The sequence below is a fragment of the Fistularia commersonii genome, chromosome 11 (genome assembly GCF_037954325.1).
Source record: "Fistularia commersonii isolate RoL2024-O1a breed Wild chromosome 11, RoL_Fcom_v1.0, whole genome shotgun sequence".
Taxonomy (NCBI): Eukaryota; Metazoa; Chordata; class Actinopteri; order Syngnathiformes; family Fistulariidae; genus Fistularia; species Fistularia commersonii.
This window is the reverse complement of record NC_141294.1, coordinates 12,748,400-12,775,212: the sequence shown is the minus strand read 5'-3', so window position 1 is coordinate 12,775,212 and position 26,813 is coordinate 12,748,400. Positions and strand designations below refer to the sequence as shown.

General features: G+C 42.0%; 1 protein-coding gene across 3 annotated transcripts in view; it reads left to right on the top strand.

Moving 5' to 3' along the window:
- The first annotated feature begins 514 nt into the window (after window positions 1-514).
- Window positions 515-26,813, top strand: part of LOC147229519 (protein kinase C beta type) — a 107,670-nt gene continuing 81,371 nt past the window's right edge. For all 3 annotated transcript variants that reach the window (XM_086155013.1, XM_086155011.1, XM_086155012.1), the window contains exons 1-4: window positions 515-645; window positions 754-959; window positions 1,945-1,976; window positions 18,180-18,262. In XM_086155013.1, coding sequence (XP_086011139.1) covers window positions 790-959; window positions 1,945-1,976; window positions 18,180-18,262 — 285 coding nt within the window. In that variant the 5' untranslated portion in view covers window positions 515-645; window positions 754-789. The remainder of the gene's footprint in view (window positions 646-753; window positions 960-1,944; window positions 1,977-18,179; window positions 18,263-26,813) is intronic.

Below are 26,813 nucleotides of genomic sequence, written 5' to 3'. Positions count from 1 at the left end.
GGTTATTGACAGAACAGAGAATGATTGGCTGACTTAATTGGTGAGTGAATCAGCAAGAGAATGGATGAACAACTTTGTTATTTAGTGAATGACTGACTTAATGAATGAGTTAATGACTTGATAATTTAAGTAAGTGAATAATTGACTGACGCAACTTGTAAATGAGTTTTGTGACTGGATGGAAAAGTTATGAGGGAATATCCTATGATACATTTATATTTGTGCAACTTGCTAATCTTCCATATTTCTTTGTGAATAGTTGTTCTTTTACTTTTTCTTTGAAACACGTTTTTGAATGAAGTCAGTTTGAGCTATTGTGATTTAAAAAGTATTTAATCTTTGGGTATTTTTGAGTGTTCGACGATGCAATCACATAGTATAGACATAATTTGATGTCTATATTTGATGACATAATTCCCCCCCCCTCCCCACACGCTCCAAATGTTACTTAAAATTAAGAAAGAGCGCCCCCCGCCGAACACACGTGCATATTTTTTTTTTCTTTTTGATGTGTCACATACACAGCAGCAGCTGTAGCGGCGGAGGCAGCGGCGGCGGCAGCAGAAGCAGCAGCAGCAGCAAGACCAGTCGACTGAAGGACAAGAAAACCCAAACTTTTACAACCCGGTGATAACTGAGCAGAAGGTAGTCGCAAACTCCTTTTTTGAAATCAGAACACCAGTCGAGCAACGACTTTTCCATCGCTCAAAAGTATAGTAATAATAACCTCCAACCGCCTGTTGGTCTGTTTAGTTCCATCTCAGTATCGTTGGATACCAGATAGTCAGAATGGCGGACTCGGTGGCAGCCAACAGCGACGGGGAAGATGCTCCCATGCGAGGCTTCGCTCGCCAGGGCGCTCTCCGCCAGAAGAACGTGCACGAGGTGAAGGACCATAAATTCATCGCACGCTTCTTCAAGCAGCCTACCTTTTGCAGCCACTGCACCGACTTCATCTGGTGAGCGAGTGATTGAGAGGCTTAATACCAGTACATTTATTTTTCCTGCTTATAAAAAGCAAAGTAATACTAATTTGACTTTTTCGATGTTGATGCAAAATTCAGGACTGCTGTTCGTTTCGTGATTAAATGAAGCATTCCCAACAACGAGTGAGATTAATGTGTGTGATTTTATTAAATGTTTATGCCAAAGCAGGAATATAGATTGTAGATGTGTAGTACTACTTACAATGTTTCAAAAAGAAACATGATTTTCAGCTTTGTTTATTTGTAAAATAGTTTGAAATGAAAGAAATATCCTAAATGTTGGTTTTACCTGTGTAAAACAATTGCATACCATAATTGGAAAAGCCGTGTATTTTCACTATGGTTAAAAGGTTAGACAGTGACACTACTTGTGCCTTCATCCTCCTCATTTCCTCACTTAAATCAACCTTGGAGCTAGGTCACTACTATTTAATATACACTGATACAACCCTGTGAACAGGTTAGATGAAGTCCTCTTTGATGCCCTCTTTTGTCTAGTTTATTATTATCCCCACTGTTAACAGAACTGCCATTGTCAAAGTCCTGTGATGTAATTTTTAATTTGTCAATGGCTAAATGATTTGACCTAGAAGACTGTGTGCTTGCGCGCGTGTGTGTATGTATCTGTGCTGCGTTTTCAGTGTGTGATGAAATCGTCTCAGGGGTTGTAATTACCCTTAAATAGAGGAACACTGTGCACCCTGTGTACCAGCCTGACCTATTTTGATAATAAAATCTACAAATAGTAAGTAATAATAGTAATGAAGACAGTATCTATCTACATAATAATAGGGGCCAGCTAAAACCACCTGTTTGTCTTTTTGTCTATTTGTTTATTCATCCATCTGTGCAAAACTATGGACAACAATGACAGCACGCAGTGATTTCATACATCTGTGCTTGTATATTTGTGCCTATACACAGTCCAACCAATTTTTTGTGTATGTTGTCTTCATAGGGGCTTTGGCAAGCAGGGATTCCAGTGCCAAGGTAGGAGGATCAAAGATATCCAAAAATTCTGATGCAGCTTTTAACCAGTTTATACAATATCTGCATTGTTTTACTTGAGCAGAAAGTGATAATGCTGTTTTTTATATTATTTAAATATGTGGTGGGTCAAAATTGTTCTCTATGGACAAACATTTGTTGCTTGTAGATAACCACTTGGAACATAAGAGTGCTGCTTTAGGACTTTTCTAGAGGGAAGAAAATAAACATTTTTCAATTAAATGTAAATTAAGCTTCAGAGGCTGCAAAAAATAATACACACATAGGTGTATGTTTTATGTGTATGTGAGTGCATTAGAGGTATTGCCTCTAGTGACAGTTGTATGGTTTCTTTTCAATTTTCAATGCCAACATATTTTCCAGAGAGTAAAAAAAGTCACAGATGTTGCAGACATGGAGCATGTCACTTAAGTTCATACTTTTTTTTTTTTTGCAACTGCACCCTAGCACTCATGTCTCTTGAACCCTACAATATCTACGTCACCATAATTTGTCATTGTTTTTTGTTTTCTTTGACAATTTTTTTGTACTTTTGCACCATGAGTCTTAGAGTAATGCTATTTCAATGTTCTGTATGTGTGAACATATGGCAGTATTGACAATAAAGTTGACTTTGTTTTTGACTATATATGGACTATGGACTATGTATTTCTTAAAAATCATCACCAAACGTACAGGTAGGTGGGAGTTCCTGCTGGGCATTTCTGCTTGCCGCACCTTCCCCCGGTGCAGGGGGAAGGTGAGGCAGACTTCCCTGCCTCTGCCCATGGGTCAGCCACAGGGACACCCACTAGAGGATCGTCAGCCATGAACCACCATTCGTGAATGTTTCGCCCCTTTATGCCTGGAGCGTCTCCTAGTGTCGGGGCAGCAACAGGGACAGGATCTCCCAGTCACTCCCTGCAGCTGAGTGGTGTTACCCCTGTGGCTGTTTTTGGGGTTAGCTGTTCTTTCCCCAGCACCTGACCATCCTCCTCAGCCTGAGCCAAAAGCTGCCTTTCTCTGCCTCCTCTGCCAGCTCTTTGACCGCTTTCTTCAACCTGGCTCTCGTCACTCCTGTGTCCCTCAAGAGTTGCATCGTTGACAGCCCTACAAAGCCTCGCCATCCCACCACAACAGAGTAGATGGTACTCTTCCAGTCAGCTTCCTGACACGCTGCAACCAAGTTGGCATATTTGGCCTTTTTTTACTCGAAGGCAGCCTCGATCCCTTTCTCATGTGGGATTGTAAGTTCAATGAGGTAAGCTCCCCTTGCATTGCTGGACCACACAACAATGTCGGGGCGAAGAGATGTGGTGGTAATCTCTGTGGGGAACTGAAGCTGCCTGTCCAGGTCAACCCTCATTTCCCACTCCTTGTCAGGGGAAAGGGGTCTTTTCTTTGCCTGGTGTGCTTATGTTCTCTGCCTTCTGATACAAAACTGGTGCTGTTCTCTACTGGTGATTCCTTTTTGTTGTTGTGTCGGCACCTCTTCAACACCTCAGCTATCTTCCTCAGAACCTGGTTGTGGCACCATCTGTAGTGCCCCTGAGAGAGCGTGATCTTTCAGCCTGACTGGATGTGCTGGAGGCTTGCATTGCGGGCATTGCAGAGGAAGCAGCATTCCTCACTCCCAAACCACTGGTGGAGGTTATAGAGGCAGGGAAGTCTGTCGTATGTTGCACAAATGAGAAAGCTAATTCTTGCCTGTGGCATCTTCCACAAATCTGATCAACTGATGTTCGGAGAAGCAACTCCTCCCCAGGTTGTCCAACTTCCCTGCCAGCCCTGTGACTCAGCTTTGATCTCGATGCGCTCTTCCTCCATCCTCGCTACCTCCACCACTACCATCTCCTTCCTCTTTACGCTTGGCTTTGCACTAGAAGCGAGGTGCCTCCCCCCATCCTATTGCTGCTCTGCTTACCTGGAATGCCAACGACCTCTTGGTGTTGCAGCCTGCTAACAGCCTGTTTTGCATGCCTGCCAAACTTCTGTTTAGGTAATCCACTTCCAAACTTCTGTTTTGGCATTCCACTTCCGGCCCATAGTTACCCTGGTGTTTGCACTCCTTACTGCCTGATCAAGGACCAGTCTGGTCTTCTCTTGCATATAGCCCTTACTGATGGATTGCACTGGCAGTTGGAGTGTGTTCTTCCCAAAGAGGTCTGTTTCAGAGAGGCACCATGTCAGCCCCAACCCCTTTTGGATGAATGCGTTGGCTTTTCTGTCCATCTTCAGCGGCCACATTACCCTGCTGTAGAGAGTGAACTGGTAGCGCCAGACCTTGTAATTTCCTGAGAGGTGGCTTTGGTCGATCCTTGCCTGGCTGTCTGTAAGATGTATCATGACGGTTTTCCCCATCCTATTGTTGGACAGCTTGGTGGTGTAGTGCCTCCCCAGTCTTTTGATGGGTATGTCCACCAGGAGGGAGATTCTCTCTTCAACGACAACAAAGAAGGTGGAGTCGTTTTTGATCCCCCTTCTAAGTGACAGGCTTTGTGACTTGATCTTCATTCTTGCCCGAGTCATCAATTTGTCCATCATTTTTAGCAGTCGAGCTATACATGGAGCTGTCCAGGGGTAGCTTGTGACATCATCTATGTAGCTCCACAAAGGGGGACCCCTCTGACCAGATGGTGGCTTGATTCCCCCCATCCATTTGTATTGCTCCAATGAGGTAGAGTGAAATAAAGTTTTCACATTTCTTTGCTCACTCTATTATGTTTTATTCATTTTGGTCATCGTTGAACTTATTTTTTTTGTGTTTTTTGTTATTTGTAGCTAATCTATTGTGTGCTTTTTTTCAAACTTGTGGATATGGATGGAAATTCCGAGTTTCATTTGGGGAGGAATAATGATGAAAAGTTGTCTATCTATCTACCTAGACTGTATTACCTCACTGGATGTGCATTGTAATAGATCAGGCCTGGCCAACCTGTGGCTCCCAAGCCACAAGCGGCTCTCACGTTTATGTCAATTTTTGTATATGTGTGTTTTTTTTTGCTGTGCACAGAGAACCCCGGATGCGACTCGTGATTGCACAAGTAAAAAACATGCAAACACAAAATTCGACATGCACTGAAGAGCCGGATGCGGCTCGGGAGCCACAGGTTGGCCAGGCCTGTAATAGATGTTGCACTGTGAGAATGTTATCTGTTGCCTAATAACATTGTCAATAGATGTTATACCACTTTTTTAATTGCTTTTAATTTTTGTGTCCAATGGCGTAACCAAAGAAGACCAAGAAGACGATGGATTTTGTTAATCTGGCAATTTACCTGGATTTACTTGCAAAATGGTTAAAAGTACTCAGCATTATTCAGTACACCAGTTAAATGGTGTGACATTCTAAAAACATATTGCATATGAAGTTATGTTGTAACTGTAACATTTTTGCTGTTGTTTCATAACAATTCACACACATACATATAAACGTATAGATATTATTTAAGAATTATTTCCATTATGGTTTTTTGAACTGCATAAATTGAAATGTATGATAGTAACATATTCTAGAAAATAGAATGCATGAAACAAGACTGTGGTGGGTTGAAAATTAATGAGAAAGATATACAGGAATGCACTCGAGCAGAGTGTTGGTGGATGAGGATTCTGGTGGGTGGAAGAGATAATGGACAGGAAAGAGGAGGCATAGAAAAGAGGTGAGAGATAGGAATATATGGGCACACGGTATTGAAAGCACAGCACCTTTTAGTCCCGCAGCAGTTTGGCATCTTCAAAAGAAAAACATGCTTATTCAAAATATCTGTAGCTTGTGTTTGATTAAAGGATTTGTTAAAGCAACATTTTGACCATTGTTTGTCACTGGTTTTGTATCTAACTGTTTTTACCTTTTCATCAGCAATCAGAATCAATTTAATGAATATTTGCTGACAATGGTATCTGTTGATACTGTTAAATGCAGTTCAGGTGCTCTTGCAATCAAACCTATGTGGGCGCGAGGTCTCTGGAACCAAATCCTTCCACCTACGCAAAGAATCACACTCATGCATAGTGTATCATTCAGTTCTTATAGCTTAGAGAAAATGATGAAGAGACAAATGTGATTCTCTTTTGTTCTTGAATCTCTGTTTTCCCGTGATTTCTTAGGGCCCTTTTCTCTTCACACCCTATTTTCATAATTTCTGCAACTTCTCGCTCTATCCTTGTATAATCTACTTCTATTCCCTGCTTTCCTTTATTCACATTACTCCCTCCCTAAACCGCTGACAATCCTTTACTTCATCATCCTCTTTTCCTCTGACTCCCAAACTCTCTTTACACCTTTCCCTCTCTTCCTCTCTGTCATGTGGCTGTGTTGGAAGCTGCGGGCTTTGATGCTTTAAAAAATATGCCTAAGTGTTCCACTGAGAGCACAACCAAATGAGATAGATGGATGGGTGGGTGGGTGGGTGGATGGCTGGATGGATAAATGGGGGAGTGGAGTAGTGGTGAATAAAAGAGGGCTGTATTTGTGGGTGGGAGGAAAAGTATTGAAAAAGCTGCAAGGATTACATTCTGTGGGTTGCACGTTTCACGAGGCAGTGTACGAAATCATGCTTTTAATTGTAAATCCTTGGATTTACTGTGGCGTTTGAAATAATAGAGCATCGAGTTAAAGGTAGAAATAACCTTCATATGGTTGGTGAATTTGTTTCAAATGTGCTCACCATCAAGCGCAGGGTCAAAACTGGGGTAGTATCAGTACATTATTTGGGCCATTAGTTTGACAGCAATTACGCTATGCTGTTAAATCAACCATCATTATGAGGATAACAGACATATGTATATTTTGAAAATGTTTATACAGCAATAAGAGTGAAAACAGCATATAACAGTAATTAAACTGTTTAAAAAATTGAAAAGATCATAAAGCAAAAGCAAGCTCAAACAGGATAACACAGACGTAAATCCTTTTAATGAAATTAAGAGTGCAAAAGTATGACAAGTAAACTCAGTACAACAAATTAACCATCCAGGATTCATCTATAGGGAGCATGTTGATAAGATTAGCTGATCTGACCATTCCAGTACATCTGTAAAAAATGTATGTGAACTGTAAATCGAGTCCTTATAACTTTGTTAGTGGGATAATTAGTGGTTAGCTCATGTAGATAAGTGGTGTCTGGTAGGATGATAGCCTGCTGGTAGCGTCCTTGTTGTTTGTTATAGTTAGCTTCGCTACAGCCTATATTGGGCCTATCGATCTGTTTCTCCTAGGATCTTGGCACAAGGGTAGTAACACCTTGCCCTGTGTATTTATGAATGCTACAGCTAGCTTAGGCTAGTGACTGTTGTGAATAGCGCAGCTGACAACTAGGGAAAGACCTAGCGACAGCATGGAAAGAGAGCTGACCAGAGAGAATAGAGCCCGCCGGGAATGCAATGGGTTAGCACTTCAGTGCAGCAGTAGCCAGGGCCGATAGACCATTGGTTACACCCTACTGAGCTACGAAGTTGAATAATGGAAAAATACCCCCGCAGGGGCGGAAGATGACTCACCTATGATTGAAATGGCTATTGACTCAGGAATGGATTTGACCATGGGGAGGGAAAACATGTCAGTGGGAGCCACTGGTTCAGGTGTAGATGGGAAGAGGTAGCAGGTTAGTTTGTGTGGCTGGCAAAAAGTAACAACTTTAAAGGGCCTTAGAATCCATCAAGGGAGGGATTGGTGCTTGTAGAGGGATCACAGGGACCCAGGGACCGAGTGACCATTGATTAATATTTCTCAAGAAGTTTCTCAAGTAATTCGGGTGAAGTCCAGCGAGAGGAAGTAACCCACACAGGACATCAGCACCCCTGATGTTGCGGCAGGTCCTAGCACCGAGGCAGACAGAGAGACCAGCAAGCCAAAGAGGGAGGGATTTGTGCTCAGAAACTTAGAGTTAAGTGGCCAGGTGCAGCAGAAAGTAGGACGTGGAAAGATATTAATAGTGATTTGGCTAGGATGTTACAAAGGCTTAGAGGGACAGCTGAGTGCAAATTGGAGAAAATAGGAGACCTCATTTATGACTATGGTAGGGAAAGGTTTGGTGTTGCTTAGAAAAGGAAGAAGCCACAGGGTGGTGTAGTTAGATCTAGGCATCAACAAGAGATCAATAGACTTGTTCAAGAGAGAAGGCAGCTTAAGAGGCAGTAGAGGAAAGCGACAGAGGTTGAGAAGGATGGAATTGATTGTCTGCAAGTAGATTTGAAGGAGCAATTGGAAGACCAGAGAATATTAGGAAAAATAGGAAAAGGAAAGAACGAGCTAAAATGGCATTTTCAGGGACCCATTTAGTTGTGTTAAGTTGTCGCTTAGTAAGGAGAAGAGTGATATTTTTATGGTAGAGAAGTAGATACTTGAGGAGTATTTGCAGGAGGTACACAAAGGTAGGGAAAGAGTTAGAGAGATGGCACTCCCCTCTGATATTGCAGCTTTTGGGGAGATAGATAATTTGTAGGATGATAGCCCACCAAGGTGGAAGGGGCTACAGGAAGAAGTGAAGCGAACGAGGGCCTCTTCAACCCCAAGAACTAATGGAGTGCCCTAGCAACTATATAAGAGTGCACCGGATATGTGATGATGGTAGTTTGTTTAGACCAATCATCTTACTTAATGTTTAAGGGAAGATTTTCTTTAGTGTGGTGGCACAGAGGCTGTCTGGTTACCCAGGAAAGAACAGGCCAATTGATACATGAGTGCAAAAAGCTGAAATTCTGGGCTTCTCTGGATGCTAAGAGCACACCAGCATGATTTAGCACCAAATCCAATCAGTTAGGCATGAGGAGAGGGATTTACATGTAGTGTTTTTAGACCTGGCTAATGCTTTCGGGTAAGTGCCACATAGGCAGTCAGGAAGACTTTTGATTTTTTTGAGTGCCAGGCAGTATAGAGTTTAGTGAAAGTGTATTTTGCTGATATTCAGCTTTGCTTTACCACAGTTGAGTATACTACAGGATGGCAGCAGCTGGAAATAGGTATTATGGCAGGGTGCAGAATTTCTCTATTTGTTTTGATTATGGCAATGGACGTAATTAGTAGGGCTTCAGAATGTGTGGTAAGTAGAGAAAGGCTTCAGGGAGGGCTGTGCCTCCCTCCAATTAGGGCCTACATGGATGACATAACGATGGTGACGTCAACTATACCATGTACACGCAGGTTTTTGAAGTTAGATAGTGATCCACAGTGGGCTTGACTGAAAGCCAAGCCAAGTAAGTCTAGGAGTATTTCAGTTACTGAATGGAAGGTAGTGGATAACAGGTCTGTGATAAATTTTAGTTGGTGCCTACAGTTGTTACAGAAACTCGTGAAGAGTCTGGGTAGATGGTTTAATGTAAGACTTGATGATAAGGGACAATTATGAGCAGTTGAGGCAGAAAATGATTCAAGCCATTTTAAGTATAGCTAGGTCAGGGCTCCCAGGGAAGCTGAAGTTGTGGTGCTTGCAGTTTGAGCTGTAGCCTCAGTTGATGTGGCCTTTGACAGTGTTTGAGGTTCCCCTGTCAAAGGTAGAGAAGCAAGCTAAAAAAGCTAGGTATTCTGAGATAGCAGCAGAGACAGAGCAGCAAGGTTGGAGGGTTCAGATACGGCTTGTAAAGGTTGGCTGTCGTGGGTTTGTGGTAAAGTCTGTCGTTGATGTACTGACTGAGTTGGTCATTCACAGTCGGAGCCTGAAACTTGCGGTCAGTCACATGTCTCAGGCGGCAGAACGAGCAAGTGAATGGTTATGACTAAGGAGGAAGTGTGGTGGCTAGAGAGGTCACTAAGGAAAGATTTTTTGCTTGTTGATCAGCTATGTAGCCTGGAGGGGGTGTTTCCTGGACGCTGGATTTCACTGTCAAGCCTTCTTGAGGTGCCGTGGGCCTAACTTGACGAAACACAAATGAAGTAAGGTGAACACTTGAAAACCTCAATGATATGCTTCAGGCAGCTGTTGGCTAATGTAGGTAAGTGGTGTCTGGTTGGAAGGATGTTAGCCTGCTGGTAGCTTGCTTATTGTTGATAGCTTCTCTACAGCCTGAATTGGGCTTCTAGATGTGTTTCATCAAGGATCTTGGCACAAGGGACAGTAACACCTTGTCCTTAGTATTAATATCATAATTACTAGTTAATGCAGAGGGATTGGATTTTTTTTCTATACATTTCATAAAGTAAACCTTTGTTAATAGATACAAGAGAAAAGATTCTTGATTACATTTTAGGTTAAAGTCTTTCTAGTTTTTGGAGGAATGTCTTTCTGATTTTTAATATGATTCTTCTATTTTAGGGGTTATTCCTGGTCATTCTTAAATAAATGTGGGGATTTTTAGGGATTTAGTTAATTTGCAATAAAATATCAAAAAAATTGGTGTCTTGGTTGATATGGGATTGATTTCAAATAAAGAATATTTGAAAGTAAGAATTTAATGTCAATTGTATTATAATCAACTTTTTTTAAAAAACAGAAGATCAAGTAAATTCAACCGCTGTTTTCCAGACTAGTCAGACATAATGTCATGTTGTGTGCCTGACCCAAATGCAAGGACACCCGGGAGGTCGGGCAGGGTGTCTTAAGGGGGTTATTTGACGAGGAAGGTGAATGGAGAGCTTTGGTGCGGCCAGGTTGTCTCCTAGGGAATGTCATGGGGGTGGGGGATCTCAGGAACTAGGAGCTGGCAAGGAGAGGCGTTGACCATCAGGAACTATGAGCGGGTGAGGAAGTACAAGACATAGAATAGGGGAGGTAATGAACGAGCCAGGAACAACCAACAATCTGATACAGAAGGGCTGGAAGGAGGCTCCTCTTATCCTCCGCTTGTCAAAGCCTGATCAGCGGCATTTTTGCCGGCACTCGGCCTAATCAGGCTCACTGGTGGAGGAGGCTGCACCCAGAGCCCAAGCCCTGGACCCCAACTCATACCCCATGCAGAATTTTGGTAAAGCATCAGCAGTGAACATTTTTCTTTCGTAATTTGTATAGGGATTCTCTGTAAAACCATTATTATTTAAAGCTAATCTGTCATACACATGATTTGCAAAAATAAAAAAATGTTATAATGTTATATTAAAATAACTGTTATGGTTGTGATAAAAGGAATCATCAGCAATTATTATTTTTTATCAGGTTACTCCTGTAAATGATTCATCAATAAGTTTATATACAGATGTTAAGATTAAGATATTTGAAAGCGTCTGTTTTGTTTTTCTTCTCCCTACTAGCTAATTCCCCCTGAACAAAAAGAGGATGGCTCATTTTTTTTCCTCCCAACGTGGCAGGTGACTAAGCAGGCATCATTAGAGGGTTTATGAATAGATTTGGGAAATGTATTATTTGACTGGTCCTAATGGAAATACCAGCACTCATTTAAATTATCACATTATATTTATTGTAATCTGAATTTACAGGCAAAACATAGAAAAGGTGTAAAGTAAGTCAGTTTCATTCAAACCAAAATTGACTCATTCTCCGATCCTTTGTTGAGATTTGTTGGAGCCCTGCAGAAAGTCAGTGAAGAATTAAAATGCAACCTAGGCAAATCAGTCTTTAATTGACCTAATGTATGCCTTTTTTGCAACTCCACAGGCCCTCAAATCTGAATTGTACCAAAATCCTAAAAATTTATCAGCAAGTGACTAAAAAGCATCCCACATTCCAAAAACATGCCGAAGGTTAACTGGAAAAATTGCCCAGATGAGTGAATGGTTATTTGTCTCAAGAAATGGCCCTGTGATCAACTGGTGATTTAGTCCAGGGTGCATCATGCCTCTCACCCAATGACAGCTGGGATTGGCTCTAGCATCCCTGTGACCACAAGTGCAGGATAAGCCGTCTCCTGCTATCTATGCTGATATACCATGTTTTCTATTTAAAAAAAAGAAAAAGAAAAAGAAAATTTATAACACACATGCAAACACAAACAAATAATGTGGTCATCATTGCCACTAGCAGGGGGTTGATCATTTTAATTTTTACCAAGTTTCACTTCATTAATCTGGAGACTTTTCATGCATCAGTGTTTTGTGTAAGATTAGATTCAATTGGATCCAATTTCATCCTGACTACACATGTACAAGTACAGGGCATTAAAATGCAAAAAAGTAGCAGGTGCATATATGATCAATAAATTAACAGTATGTTCATGGTATATTTTGTAAATCAATTTACAAGTGATTTACAGATAGGTTTACTATGAACATATACAGGTGGAAATGTACATTAGATGTAGTACACTATAGACGGGAACTATGGACATAATCCACACGTAGGAATGTATCAATAAGTTGTGCTATGCCATACAATTGAATTAGAAATGGAAATTCAGTACATAAATAAATATGGACAGTTGCTACCTTGGGTTACTAAACTAGTGTCGTATTGTGTGGTAGCATGCGTGTGCAGGACAGTATAGTGGTAGTGAAGCACAATATTTGATCCATGGAGGAATTAGGAGGTAGTGGGTGTCAAATGGTCTATAAGGGTCGGCGAGCGTTCAGCACACAGTTTTAGGGGAGAAGCTATTCCTCATATTTCTGCTCCTTGTCAGTTTGATAGATTGTGCTCAATCACACAATGATAAAAATTCACCAGACAGGTAGTTATTCTTCAGAGTCTTCAGGAGGAAAAGGTGCTGGTGAGCTTTTTTTTACCAAGCAGGAGGTTTATGTGGTCCAGGAAAGGTACTCAACAGCCCTCCTGTTGATGTGGATGTGTGTGTATCTCCTCTCTGTGAGCTCCTTGAGCTCCAATGAGCTCCTTGGTCTTGCTGGTGTTGGGGAGCTGGTTATTTTCTATGCCGCTTCTGGCCAGGTTCTCTCTAGGCTGTCTTATCATTGTTGCTAATGAGACCAATCAATGTGGTCTTGTCAGCAAACTTAATGATGGACAAGGATGGATCCCTGCACAGGTCTGCAGTTGTGGGTGAAGAGAGAGAAGGGTAACAGGCTCAGCACACAGCCTTGTGGCTTCAGTGTGAAGGTGGTGGAGCAGGTGTGGCCTGACCTAATGTACCGTGTAAGGCTAAAACATGTTTTTATTGTTTAAGGATACAGAGAATAGAATTTGATGGAAAGGTTGACAGCATTTACATACAGATGAGCAGTGAAAGGAGAACATTTTTTTCTTTCAGGGAACAGACAATTCATTCAACACCAACATTTTTGTTCGTTTTAACAAATGTAACCACAGCCAGCCCTCTCCTGCCTTATCTTTTTCTATGCATGACAAAAAGACGACAGATATTTACTGATTGATATTTGTAATAGAACCTAATAACTACTAAATGATTAGATATACTGTCCAACACAGTGGTGCAGTGGGTAACGCCTCTGCTTCACAGCACAAAAGTTCTTGGTTCATTTCTACTCGATTTGGGGAGTTTCCATGTAATCCCCATGTCTATGTGGGTTTTCTCCCACCTACTAAAAGCATGCACTGGGTTGATTGGAGACCCCAAGACATCTGAGTGAGAGTTCGAATGGTTGTTTGTCTCTATATGCAGCCCTGTGTCCAACTGATGAGTGGTCCAGGGTGTACCCCTGGGACAGGCTCCAGCAGCACCGTGATGCTGAGTGCGGGATAAGTGGTAAAGATAATGAATGATTAATAATGAGTAATGCTTTTTAGAACAACATTTTGTACCATCTAATTTTTTGGTCATAATAATATAAAAGATAGACAAACTAAGGAGAGGAGACGGAGGTTTGAAGCTGGGTATAAATGAATGAACCACACTGAATGAGATGCACTGAATGAGAAGGCAGGTTAAAGAGTTACAGTAGCTGGCCTACAGAAAATCTTTTTGTGCCAGGAATTTTTTCAAGACGCTGGCATAGATCTCAAACGAAAATTTCATAGACTGCAAAGCCAAACTGTGCTGTCTCCTGGAAAAAAAGAGAAAAAAGTTTTACAACCTATCGCATTTTCACAATAATACAGCATACTGTAGATGCAGTTTCTGGTTTTACTTCAAAAAAAGTTTGTTTTCATGAAACTGACGATTGTTACTAGTTTACTTGCCTCATGAGAGGCACCATGGCAGTTAGTTTTCCTTGTGGCCATCTCATTTATTTTCATTATGATATTTTTAAAAACATAATGAAAACATAACAAAGGACAAATTTGCACAGTTTAAATAATAGTTTTATTGGTGGAACTGAGAGTTAGAGGGGGAGTTTTGGGTGTGCTGACTCACTCTGACCCTTATCCAAGCTTCACAAACGGCATCCTGAGTATTTATATATCAGCGTAGGCTGTTCAGCCCCCTTACATAAGCCTTAGCACCAACCAAGATTCACAGACACATACTTAGGTGACTACCATGTTTCCTTCATATTATTGACAGTAAATTTTGTTATTGTATTACCCTGGGCAGCACGGTGGCCCAGTGCTTAGTGCTTCTGCCTGACAGCACAAAGGACCCTCGTTGAATTCTGTCAAGGGACCTTTCTGCGTGGAGTTTGCATGTTCTACCTGTGTCTGCGTGGGTTTTCTATGGGTTCTCTGGCTTCCCTTCACAGTCCAAAACATGCATCAGGTTAATTGGGAAAATTGCCCTCGTATGTGAATGAGAGTGAATGCTTGTCTGTCTCTTTATGAGGCCCTGCATTCGACTGCCAAACAATTCAGGTTGTACCCCTCTTCTTGCCTGATGACAGCTGGGATAGGCACCAGCATACTAAAATTGTAACAATATTGAATTTAAAGAGAGGCCCTGGGGTGGGGTGGCGCAGACGGTGAGAGCGGTTATCCTTGCAACAGAACATTCCTGGTTTCTCCTGATCTAACAAAAGTCTCTTTTTTTGTGTGTGAGTGTGTTATGATACTACAGACTCACTCGAGAACATAATATGATTTAACAACTAAACTCTGAATGAAACATTTTAATTGTGGATATTACTGCACAACATGCAAGTACACACATACAATGTATATGTAGACATCGGCAGCTCATTTGAGAAAATATTTGGTGTTTTGTACATTTAAAAAAAAAAACCTTGTGGAGAAAAGAGGGGTAGTGGAGATGAGCAGACATGGGTATAGGACAAATAGGAGAGGAAAAAAGGTGAGTGGGTAGGGGAGCAAGGAGAGGCGAGGAGAGAAGAGGAAAGGAGTGGGTTTGAAAAGGCAACGTCACAGAAACTGTTATGGAAGTCAATCACAGGCATTTTGGCTGAAACAACATGTATCAAAGTGTTTGTATATATTTTTCATACCACCACAGCTTTCCAATATGTATTTCCTTTGTAGGAAAACGGTAATAAAAGTAACACTACACGCCAGCATCCTTATGTTGAACTCTGGTCTTTTGAAATCCCATTTCCTTTTTGCAGATATAGTATTTTTTGTACTTCTGTGATTCAAGCATACTGTGTTAAGACGGACAGATGGACAGATGAATGGACGGATGGACAGATGGACAGACAGACAGACAGACAGACAGGCAGACAGACAGTCTTGGGTACTACAATGTCCATCGCCTCAAGTTTGGTTTTACTGTATTCACTTGTTAAGTTTTAAATACACTGGACATATGAAGGATTAACTTTATATTTGCTTTGTGGTGGTGTTTACAGCCAAGTTTCAGGTGTGTAGATAGACTTTATAATCACTAAATGCATCACTTGGTTCACTGACCAGTCATTTGATTATGATAAATTATCATTAAGTTGGGTTTAAAGGGTGAAAATGGCATCGGGCATTATGAAAAAGCATGTAAACACGCCAAAAGAACTTTGATAAAGTAACTTAATTGACTGATGTAGTTTTTGTTGTTTTTTTTGAAAACTGGGTTTTCGTTAAGGATGAGGCACATCACAAAAAGCATTGAAGCTCTGTATGCATTAAGGTTCCTCACTTCCCGTCTCTACCTACCCACCTTCACATTCATTTTGTATATTCAATCTGTGATATAACTGAAATGACTGGGTGCTCACTCTGTCTCTCTCTCTCTGCTCCCTCTCTCCCCTTTGTGTGTGTGCCTGTGTGTGTGTGTGTGTGTGTGTGTGTGTGCGCACGCGTGCGTGCATGTGTGTGTGTGTGCATATGTGTGGGCAGTTTGACAAAATAGCGGAAATTGTGTGGAAGTGAAGTACCACTCCAGGCAAATGATTGCTTTGTGTGTGGGTGAATGTGTTCATGCATGTGAAAGAGCGTAAGAGTTTGATAACCAAAGTCTCTGTAATATGTTAAGATTTAGCTACAGAATATGATGAAATAGCACTCTAAGACATAGGTTATGTGCTTTTATCATCAAAATCAGTGAACATACATTACGCTTATTGATCTTCTTTTGATTAAAATGTATATGAAGTTACAGACCGTTCCTCAGTAATAGTCTATGTTACTGCAATGATTTTGGTTGGGTTCTTTTTGCCAATGCAACACACCCGCATTGTGGTGAGAAGAAGGGGATTAAAAAAAAAAACATAAAACAAACAGAAAAAGTAAATGGAAAAAAAATGTATATGACATCATTAAATTTGTCAAAAACCACCTTAACCAGTGTGACTGTATCACCCACGCTAGCAAGATGAGCTGCTTTTTTTGTTTGTGTAGAGTTGATTGATTTTGATTTTGCAACATGACATGCAACTGAAGATTTTCTGCTACGGAGCAATTATTCAATTGACTCGACTTGGAGTACTAATGATTGAACAATCCTTCGCGGGGCTGGGCCCAATCCTTTGATTGACTAATTAATTATTGAAAGAAGAAACTGAAACCAAGTTCTCCAGTATTTCATGCTAATTTTTTATTTGTCTTATCAAGTCAATTTTGAGGAGAAGTTGTTTGAAATTTGGACCTATATCCAACAAGTTGTTATGTTGAGCTGCTACAGTGTTTAGAAGTAGAGGACCTTGGCGGTCCAATCCTTGGCTACAGAAACTGGTTCTAGGTACTTGGAATGTCACCTCTCTGGTGTCCCCCCTCAAATCTGAACCCTGGAGGTGTTTGGTTATGGACTTCCGTGCTCGTCAAGGACTTTCAATCACGAACACCATGTTCAAGCACAAGGCTGTTCATATCTGATTTGGCACAAGTACACCCTACGCCGCAGTTTGATGATTGTTTTTGTGGTTGTGCCATTAGGCTTGTGTCCGCATCACCTGGACACTAGGGGGGAAAAGAGGGGCAGAGCTGTCAACTGATCACCAGCTAATGGTGAGTTCGGTCCAATGGTGGGAGAAGATGCGGTCAAGCCTGGCAGAACAAAATGTAGTGTGAGGTTCTGTTAGGAATGTTGGGAAGAGTCCCCTGTTAGGAGGAGTTTTGACTCCCGCCTCCAACAAAACTTCAACTACATTCCAGGGAAGGCGAGGGACATTGAGTCGGAGAGGGCCATATTCTGTGACTTGTTGTTGAGGCAGCAGAACAGAGCTGTTGGCGTGAGGCGGTCGATGCCTGTCGAGGTAGCCTGCAAACCCGTTGGTGGACAGTGGTGGTGAGGGATGCTGTCAAATTGAGTCCTATTGGGCCTTTTTGGCCTCCTGGGCTCCAGAGGGAGCTGGTGCCAGTGATGAAAGCCTACCCAAAGTGTAGGAGTTTAAGTATCAGGGGTCTTGTTCATGAGTGAGGAATGGTGAGGGAGTGCTTCAGGCAGATCACTGCACCATCAGCAGTAATTAGGACTCTGCACTGGTCAGTTATGTTGAAGGAGGAACTGAGCTTGTAGGGAAAGCTCTCAACGTCCTCACCCTCACCTACGGTCACAAGATGTGGGTAGTGGCCAAAGGTCCTGATCATGGATACAAGCTACTGAAATTAGTTTCCTCTGCAGTGCAATCTCTCCTTTGGAGATAGGCTCAGAGTAGAACTGGTCAGGATGCCTCTTAGATGCCTCCCAAGCGAGGTGTACTGGGCAGGACAAACTAGAGGGACAATGTCTCTTGACATGCCTAGGAATGGCTTAGGATTCCCCTGGTTAAACTGGATGAAGTGGCCAGGGTGAGGGAAATCAAGGCTTCTCTACTCAGGCTGCTGCCTCCTGCAACCCGATGTAAATAATGGTTTGGTATATGCAAATAATATTAGAGTGAGTATCTCAACTGCCTTGAGAAAACTCTTGAATTGAAACGTGTGAAAGGACTTCCATGTACTTTTTTCTTATTAAATTTACATTCCTTATCTGAAACCATAACATTTCCTATAAATTACATTGCAATATATATGGTCTATATTAAAGTAGATATTATAATATCATCATTCAAAATGTTTTGGTCTTGTGTCTTCTCTATTTTTGCAGTGTGTTGTTTTGTGGTCCACAAACGTTGCCATGAGTTTGTCACTTTCTCCTGTCCAGGGGCTGATAAAGGACCTGCATCAGATGTAAGTACAAATTATTCTGTACAGTACTAAAGCAACACAGTATGATCTGATTTTTGAGCACATGAACTAAAATGCTCTTTGTCTCACTCCTTCCTTTCCAATTATGCTGCAGTTACATTTGCATGTTGAAATATGTCTGGGGCTGCTATGTGATGGAATTGGCTATACTCTACAACTTACAAGGCACACAGATGAATAAGCAGCTGAAAATTTGAAAATGAATTTTACTGTGACTACATATTACTTGTATTTGAAAGAAATGACCAGCATGTTTATAAAAAAGGGAGATGAGTAAGAAAGAATATTAAACTTTTTTAAGATCTCATTGAGGATTGTTTGATTTTATCATCAATTCAATACAATATACCCTTAAAAAAGGTTGTTTGTACATTTTAGAATTGACATATTGTTTGGCAGTACCGTATTTTTCGTATTATATGTCGCTCCGGATTATAAATTTCACCAGACAGAAATGCATGATAAAGAACGAAAAAAACATATTCAAGTCGCACTGGGGTATAAGTTGCATGTTATGGGGAAATAGATATTTCATCTTGAAAGGCAATTTCAGATAAAAATAGAACAGAGAATAACAGGCTGAATAAGTATAGCCTATATGACGCATAAACAACGAACTGAGAATGTGCCTGGAAGGCTATGTTAACGTAAGAGTCATTCAAATAACTATAGCGTATAGCACATGCTACAACCAAACAATCAGTGTCTGTCTTAATCACTAAATACAACGAAATCTTCTTCTTCGGTGTCACTTCTGAACAACGCCGCCAACTCCAAAGTAGACAATGCGCCACTTCCGCTTCTACCGGTACGTCGCTTACGTCAGAGTCATCGTCAGTTGCAGTTCCTATTATTCCAGCCTTTCTGAATCCCGACAGTATGGTGTCCTTGCCCTGATAGAGAGGCGATTGCGTTGCATGAAGCGGTAACACCAGGCAGGTCCTCCCGCAAAGTCATTTATATTCATCTCCTTGGCAACTACCTGGGTGTGAAGACGCAACTGTACTCTTGACAAGCCTCTCCTGGCAGCACGTTGTTCAAGCACTGATGTGTGAACTCGTTCTTCTAGCTGTGGCCACCTAGCTTTTAGCCTGCGATTAGCTTTTGTAGTTTCCTTCATTTCAGTAAGAGTAACCTCCGCTTTTTGCCAGCCCCTTACAAGTTTCTCACTAACTTCAAACTTTCTTTCTGCTGCTCGATTGCCGTTTTTTGGCTGCACATTTCACTACTTCCAGCATGTGACCTGCAGAATATGATTTTCTATTTGTTGCCATTTTTGTTCAGCCCTTCTCAGTTCTTTTTATAAGTTAACGAGAATGTTGAAATGATGAATTTTCATAGGTACAGAAGTAGGGGGTAGCATCTTTTTTTGACAACGCTCTTCAGCCATGACCTGCCCCCGCTGAATTTTGATTGGTTGGCGTGTGTGTTACGATTGCTGTTATATTAAAGACACACACGCTGACACAGACAGACACACATCACAACAAGAGAGCTCAATTATTTCACACATAAGTCGCTCCAGAGTATAAGTCTCACCCCCAGCCAAACTATGAGAAAATCTGCGACTTATAGTCCGAAAAATACGGTATTACGTATTAAGTAATTTGTGGGCTGTAATGCACAAAATACTGCAGTTGTTTAACATGGGATATTACTATTGTAAATCAGATGTATCAATAATTCCATCAGTCATTTTTCCATTGTTTGTACTCTAGAATATTCCCTTAATACACATTTGGTGACAGAGACCCATACTGAAAAATCTCCCTGGTAAGGTTAACATGTCATCTAATGGTTGTGAGTAATTTCCCATCATGGAGGATAGCTTGGCACTGCTTTTCTCTCTCCCATTAGTTACCATGGTCAACCATCAGTCATCAGAGAATAGAGCTTGCCTTACTGTCTCTTCCTGTCTACAGTTGAAACTTTACTCCCACAGCAGACCATTCCATAAAAAAGACTAGACATTGAATGAAACACTTTTTTTGTTATTTAGGGGTATCACTGCACACATACATACACACATACACTGTTGGTCTTCACTTGTTTTAGACAGGGAAAAACAGACCGATGAGCTATTATTTAACATGTTCTGCTATTGTTTGCGTAGATTGCTGCTTTTTGAAAAACTACATAAAAAGCCCTATTTCTTTGAATGTGAATTTATGAAAGTGGTACACCAAGTCAATAATTTTTGTAGTGAGAGGTGAACCATGAATCGCAAGAAGAGAGCCAAAGAGCCATATGTGGCTTGAGCGCAGCTTGCTGGTCATCTCTGGTGAAGGTATTCATCTTAAACAATGGCACTGTATATATATGCTTTATACAGGCCCAGGCACAGGATATCATCGAGAATGAAAGCATTAAGATTTGGTGGAGGAAGCTGTCAAAAATTAAAAAGACAGTTGAAATCCACATAACATTGTTATTCATTCTGGCATCATCAGCTTATCATTTTGGGAGAGTTTAGGTATATGAGCCCTCAGAATGGTGGGCAGGGAATGTGTTGATCTTAGTTGAATGTGTATTTTTTGGCCAATATATCAGTCTTTGTAAAACTTTGGTATTGTATGAGGAAGTATGAGGTAGCATAGAAGTATGTTAGACTGGTGTAGGACATTTATGCTAGACAGTGGTGAAGTGTGCTGTAGGGGTAACAGAGAAGTTCAAGGTGGAGGTGGGACCTCATCAGGGATCAGCTCTGTGCCCCTTCTTGTTGCAGTGGTGACGGACAGGCTGACAGATGAGGTTAGACAAGGAATCTCCATGGACCATAATGTTTGCAGATGACATTGTGATCCATAGTGAGAGCAGAAAACAGGTAGAGGAAAATCTAGAGAGGTGGAGGTATGCTCTTGAAAGGAGAGGAATGAAAGTTAGTCGCAGCGAGACAGAATATATGTGTGTGAATGAGAGGAACTCGGGTGGTACGGTGAGGCTACAGGGAGTGGAGATCAAGAAGCTGGAGGATTTCAGGTACTTAGGGTCAACAGTCCAGAGCAACGGAGAATGTGGAAAAGAGGTGAAGAGACGGGTCCAAGCAGATTCGAATGGATGGAGAAAAGTGTCAGGGGTACTCTGTGATAGAAGACTTTCAGCCAGAATAAAAGGAAAGGTGTACAAGACAGTGGTGAGACCAGTGATGATGTATGGACTAGAAACTGTTACAATGACCAAAAGACAGCAGGCAGAACTACAGGTTGCAGAGATGAGGATGTTAAGGTTCTCTTTGGGAGTGACCAGGATGGATAGGATCAGGAACGAGTCTATCAGAGGAACAGCACATGTTAGATGTTTTGGAGAGAAGGTCAGAGAAGCCAGACTGAGATGGTTCGGTCATGTACAGAGGAGGGATAGAGAATATATTGGTAGACGGATGCTGGAATTGGAGCTGCCAGGCAAGAGGTCTCGAGGAAGACCAAAGAGAAGATTTATGGACGTCGTGAGAGAGGATATGAAGGTACTTGGTGTGAGAGAGGAGGATACAGAGAATAGGGTTAGATGGAGAAAGTTGACTCGCTGTGGCGACCCCTGAAGGGAAAAGCCGAAAGAAGAAGAAGAAGATTTGATGTAGTTACAACAATAAGAAACCGACAACCAAGACACAATACCCTGGCCAAGAAAATGTGTGTTCCCTATTTGATATCTGCCAAAAAACTACCTACTTTCAGTACAATGGTTGCGTCTTCTGATAGAAACATGGTATTTGCATTGTTTGCCTGTTTTTGGGCTCATCTGAATCTCCTATAGAGGCATGGATTCAGATCTGTGTCCAACACATGGGTCAAAATCAAGCAACACGAGGCGGAAGCATTCATAATTTGCCTCAACACAGTTGATACATCAAGTTCACAAGGGCGGATGTCACCACCAACAAGTCGGCCTTTCTGGAACTGCACATTGTAAATTATACATGTCAATAGCCTTGGCATAAGGCTCTATAGAAAACCAACACACGCTGACCAGTACTTGTTGTTTTGACATTAATACACACTTCAAGCTATTACAATACTCCACCATCAGGATAAGTGATGCACCCACTGCTAACGGAAGGAGAACAGAAGTGGGCAGGTTGGGGAAGCCTTGAAATACTGTGGCAAAACTAATTGGACCTTTGCAAAAATCTAAACCACCAAACAGGTCTAATTTAAAAAGAGTCTTATTTAAAAGTTCACACCAGTCACTCAGACACTGGACTTATTTCCTTTTTCCTTTTGCTTGGTCTCTTATTCAGACTCAGGCAATGACTATAGTTATGTGTAAATAGCAATAATCTCCATAGGCTAACTAACATATTTGGCAATGTTTTCACAGAACAAACAAAACAGCATTTGCATTTTGGCAATTTTGCAAGTGAGCACTCTGACATCACTATTTGAATCTTGATGAAAATGTGACTTTCATCTATCAGTCCATGTGTTATAACAGTGTTATTATTGTGTGCTGAAAAGGCAGGAATCAGAATCAGAATACTTTATTGATCCCCAAGGGGGAAATTGCTCTTTGTTGACAGCAGCTCCTGCTCACAGTGTAAACTGGAGAAGAATCAAAATAGAACTCTACATAATAATAAATAATGAAATAGCTAATAATAAATGGAAATGTAAAGGAAGTGTTTTGTCTTTGTCATGTTACTATACTGACTTTAGTATTATATTCAAAAATGGCAGCCCTATCTTTTTCTATATTTGCCCCTTTTATCTGGCTTGATCACTTAGACTCCCTCTTATCACAGTTTATGACCTCGAACTTATCTTATCCTGGAGCTGTCCTTTTGCTACCTATTGTCACCTTATGATCCCCTTTGGCCTCTACCATCTCGTATAATTCAAGCTCTATCTTAGCTGTCCTTTGATCTTTTCAAGTCCCTTTGTGGCACCAGCCCCATGGCCTACCTGTATTCACCCCACTTTAAACACTCAACTGTGCAGTGTGGTGCAGGGGGTTAGAGCAGTAATCCTTGGAAGCAAACACGCCTGATTTGGTTCCTGCCTATCAATTAGCCTTTTGAGGTGTTGTTGAGCAAGACACTGGGCCCCTTATTGCCCCCCTGGCACTTCTGGGTTAAATTGGTTAAATTTATGTGCTACATGTATAAACCGAACGTGATGAATAAAGGGATTTCTATTCTCTCCTTGCATTGTTCATTCCCTTTGCGGACTGCTCAGTCTTTGTGTACAGGTGAATCCTCTATACATAGAGTATCAAATAAGCCCCAAAAGATAAAATGTTTTCTCCCAGAATCTTAATTTCACTCTCGATGTGGATTTCTATGCCAGAGTTTTAACAAAAAAAAATCCTGGTACATTTCAAACCTTCAACACCCCAAGACGGAACCCTGTGCATCCCAAGGATTGACTCCCAGACACAAAATTAAAAATAGGCTGTATGCATTTTAAGTACAATGAGGAACTTAAATGGCAATCTTTCAGGTATCTATGACTCAGTGCTGAGGTGGGTCCCTAGACACATAAATAGACCAATCTGTAGATCTATCTATGCTCTCTGACCTGCCCAGAGAGGTCAATGACATACCAGACCCTAACGCATCCCATTCAAGCCACTCCTCAGGTGAATCAGTGACCTACACATTATCCTCACAGCCCCTTTTCAGATAGAATAAAACTGAATTGTACTTTGTCGATTCCAAAGGAAATTATTTCGCCAGAAGGTTCACACTCACTGAGTCACAGCTGAACGTGATATTGATATTATTTTTGTATCAAGTTTTCCTTCCTGCAGAAAGGCTTAGGCACAATGTGTCGGATGGTGTCAAATTTTGCTCCATCTTTTTGTTATGATTTGGACTGCATATTCAGATGTCTTTGTTACCTTGGTTCGGTCCACTTGTGCTTGTGGAGTTTCACCAATACCCATCCTCCTGTACCTATATAGGGCATCCCTGATTCTGCTTATTGTTCCTTGCTTTCTCCTTCTGCCCTGGCGATCAGTTCAGACAGTGACAAAACCAATTTTAGTTCACTCATGTATCCATCATGCTCAATTTGAATTGTTGGTATACTCCTAACTCTCTGAGTGACCCAGGCATTTGGCGACCAGTAAACAGTTCATATTTGCTTAGATGAGTTTCTCCATGAGGAGGTGTCCTCATAGATATCCAAGCCAGTGGTAGCACCTCAACCCAATCCAACTTTGAACTGGCACATATCCTGATTTTCTGTTTCATTGTTTGATTTGGGCATACTACAGTCCATTTGACTGAGGATGATAAACTGAACCAAACATATGTGTCAAACCTGTCAGGGTCTCACACCTGGGTTCAATTCGTAATCGGCGCCAGCTGCAGCAGCGGCCGCTAATCAAGATCCCTATAAAGGGCAGCGGCACGCTCTGCTTGGCGCCGGGGGATTGCGGTTTCCCAACAACCCTGACCACTTTGGCTTCCCACGACCGGATCCAGCTGTGGTCCATGGACTTCCCCGTTGCCATGTTTATCCCCATGACGCCGGTCAGGACTGGGACCCCCTGGTGGACCACCTGACCCTGTGAGAGCCCCCTTTGGACCCTGACCTGGTGAGACCCCCCCTGGTGGACCACCGGACCCCGAGTGTAGACCGGGACCCCCTGGTGGACCACTGGACCCTGGCCCTGCGAGAGCCCCCTTTGGACCCTGACCCTGTGAGAGCCTCTGGTGGACCACCGGACCTTGATCCTGCCTGGGGCCCGTCCTGGTGAGACCCAGCCTTATGCGACTGTCTTGGGGCCAGGGAATTGCCAGCGACACCCTGTCTACCTAAATAAAGCGCTTCAACCCTGATTTCAGCCTTGAAGGTGTGGTTCCCTGCTTTTGTCCGCCCCTGCGACAAAACCTATCGCTGCTTCTAGCCACAGGTGCTTATGACCGTGAGTTCCATTGTCAGACATTATGACTCTCAGAACTCCATACCTAGGTGTCAGTTTTGAGTCCCTTAATTACTACCTTTGGATCTTCCCTTCTCGTTAGGGAGGCTTCTACCTATTTCATTTATATATCTCCGCCAGTACCAGCATGTATCAAAGCCACCTTTTCCTGTCGGCTACCCTATATCCTTATAAGCTATCACTATTTCTTCTCAATCTAGCACCTGGACAGAATAGCATATGAGGTATCAAATTTAATGTTCCAGCATGTGGAGTCAGGAGTTTTGAGGAATGCCTCTGTCTGTTGGCTTTCACATTTGGGCTAAACAGTGTTTAGTCATGGGACCCAATGAGTTGGGAACTTGGGGGAGACTACCAAAGCTATATGTGGGGAGGCATACTGATTTCAGCAATGCCACTTATTCAGTTTCTTTGTCAGGGTAACAGTTGCCGCTGTTCCTTTTTCCATAAAAATGCTAGAGACCTCAAATTCCATGGACTGGCGATCCATGAAATATTTGTATGAAGACCAGGTCTTTATGCAAGTTAATGATTAAATGTAGCCAATACACGGGGGGGGGGGGCAGTGTCCTCTGTTGGAGCTTGGTAGAGGGTTTGGAACGTTATGAGCCCAGGACCAGAAGAGGAGCAGTTCCCTGGTGTTCCCTAACTGTTGTCAGCCCATCTTGCATACAATATATAGTAAACCCTACTTTTTTACTGTCATTATGTAAACATAATGACATTTTCATAGAAACTCATGGGTTAAGGTGTGAATGGAAGGAGAACACCAATATTTCCATAGACAGTGATAGAATATGCACTGTGGGATAAAATATATTATAGCGGCATCAAAAGCGTAATAATAAAGTAATGATATATACACTGTATATACATTGTGGAATGAAAATCGACCGAATCGCAGTATAAAAATAAAGTGTTTCTAGTGTAGAAGGTGGAGGTGATGAAATTGTCTTTTGGGGGTTGGAGGTTTGAGTGGTTGTCAGCAGGGCGGCATTGTGTTTGTGGGTGACCTAGTCGGGGTTGGGGGGTGGGGGCATGGGTGAGAGTTCTTTCCTGATGGAAGCGATACAAAAAGGCCGTTGCCCGGGTGGGTGGGGTCCATTGCGATGTCTGGCCTTCCTTTGCATATGGTCAGCACAAACTGAGTCCAGATCTGGAAGAAGGCAGCCCACAATGTCCTGTGCTGTTCTCACAGCCCAGGATAATTCCTTTCTGTCCTGTGCCATGCAGCTGTCATCCTGCACTGTCACACTGAGACAGAGGATGCTTTCTATTGTAGCTCTGCAGAAGTTTGCTTGCAACTGAGAGAAGAGTCAAGCTCGCTCTCCAAAACATGTCAATTGAAATATGGATGCCCAGGAACCTGATGCTATCCATATGCTCCACTGCCTCCCCGCGTACGCACAGAGGAGTGTGTGCCGTTCTCCTGGACCTCCTGTAATCCACTATGACCTTTTTCGTCTCACTGATATTCAGGATAAGGTTGTTTTGTGAACGCCACTGCATCAAGTGCTGGATCTCTTCTGGGTCTCATCATTGTCTAATATGAGATCCACCACGGTGGTGTTGTCGACGAACTTTACAAATATGTTCGTGGTGTGGATGGCAGAACAGGCATGAATATATAGGGTGAAGAGTGAAGGAC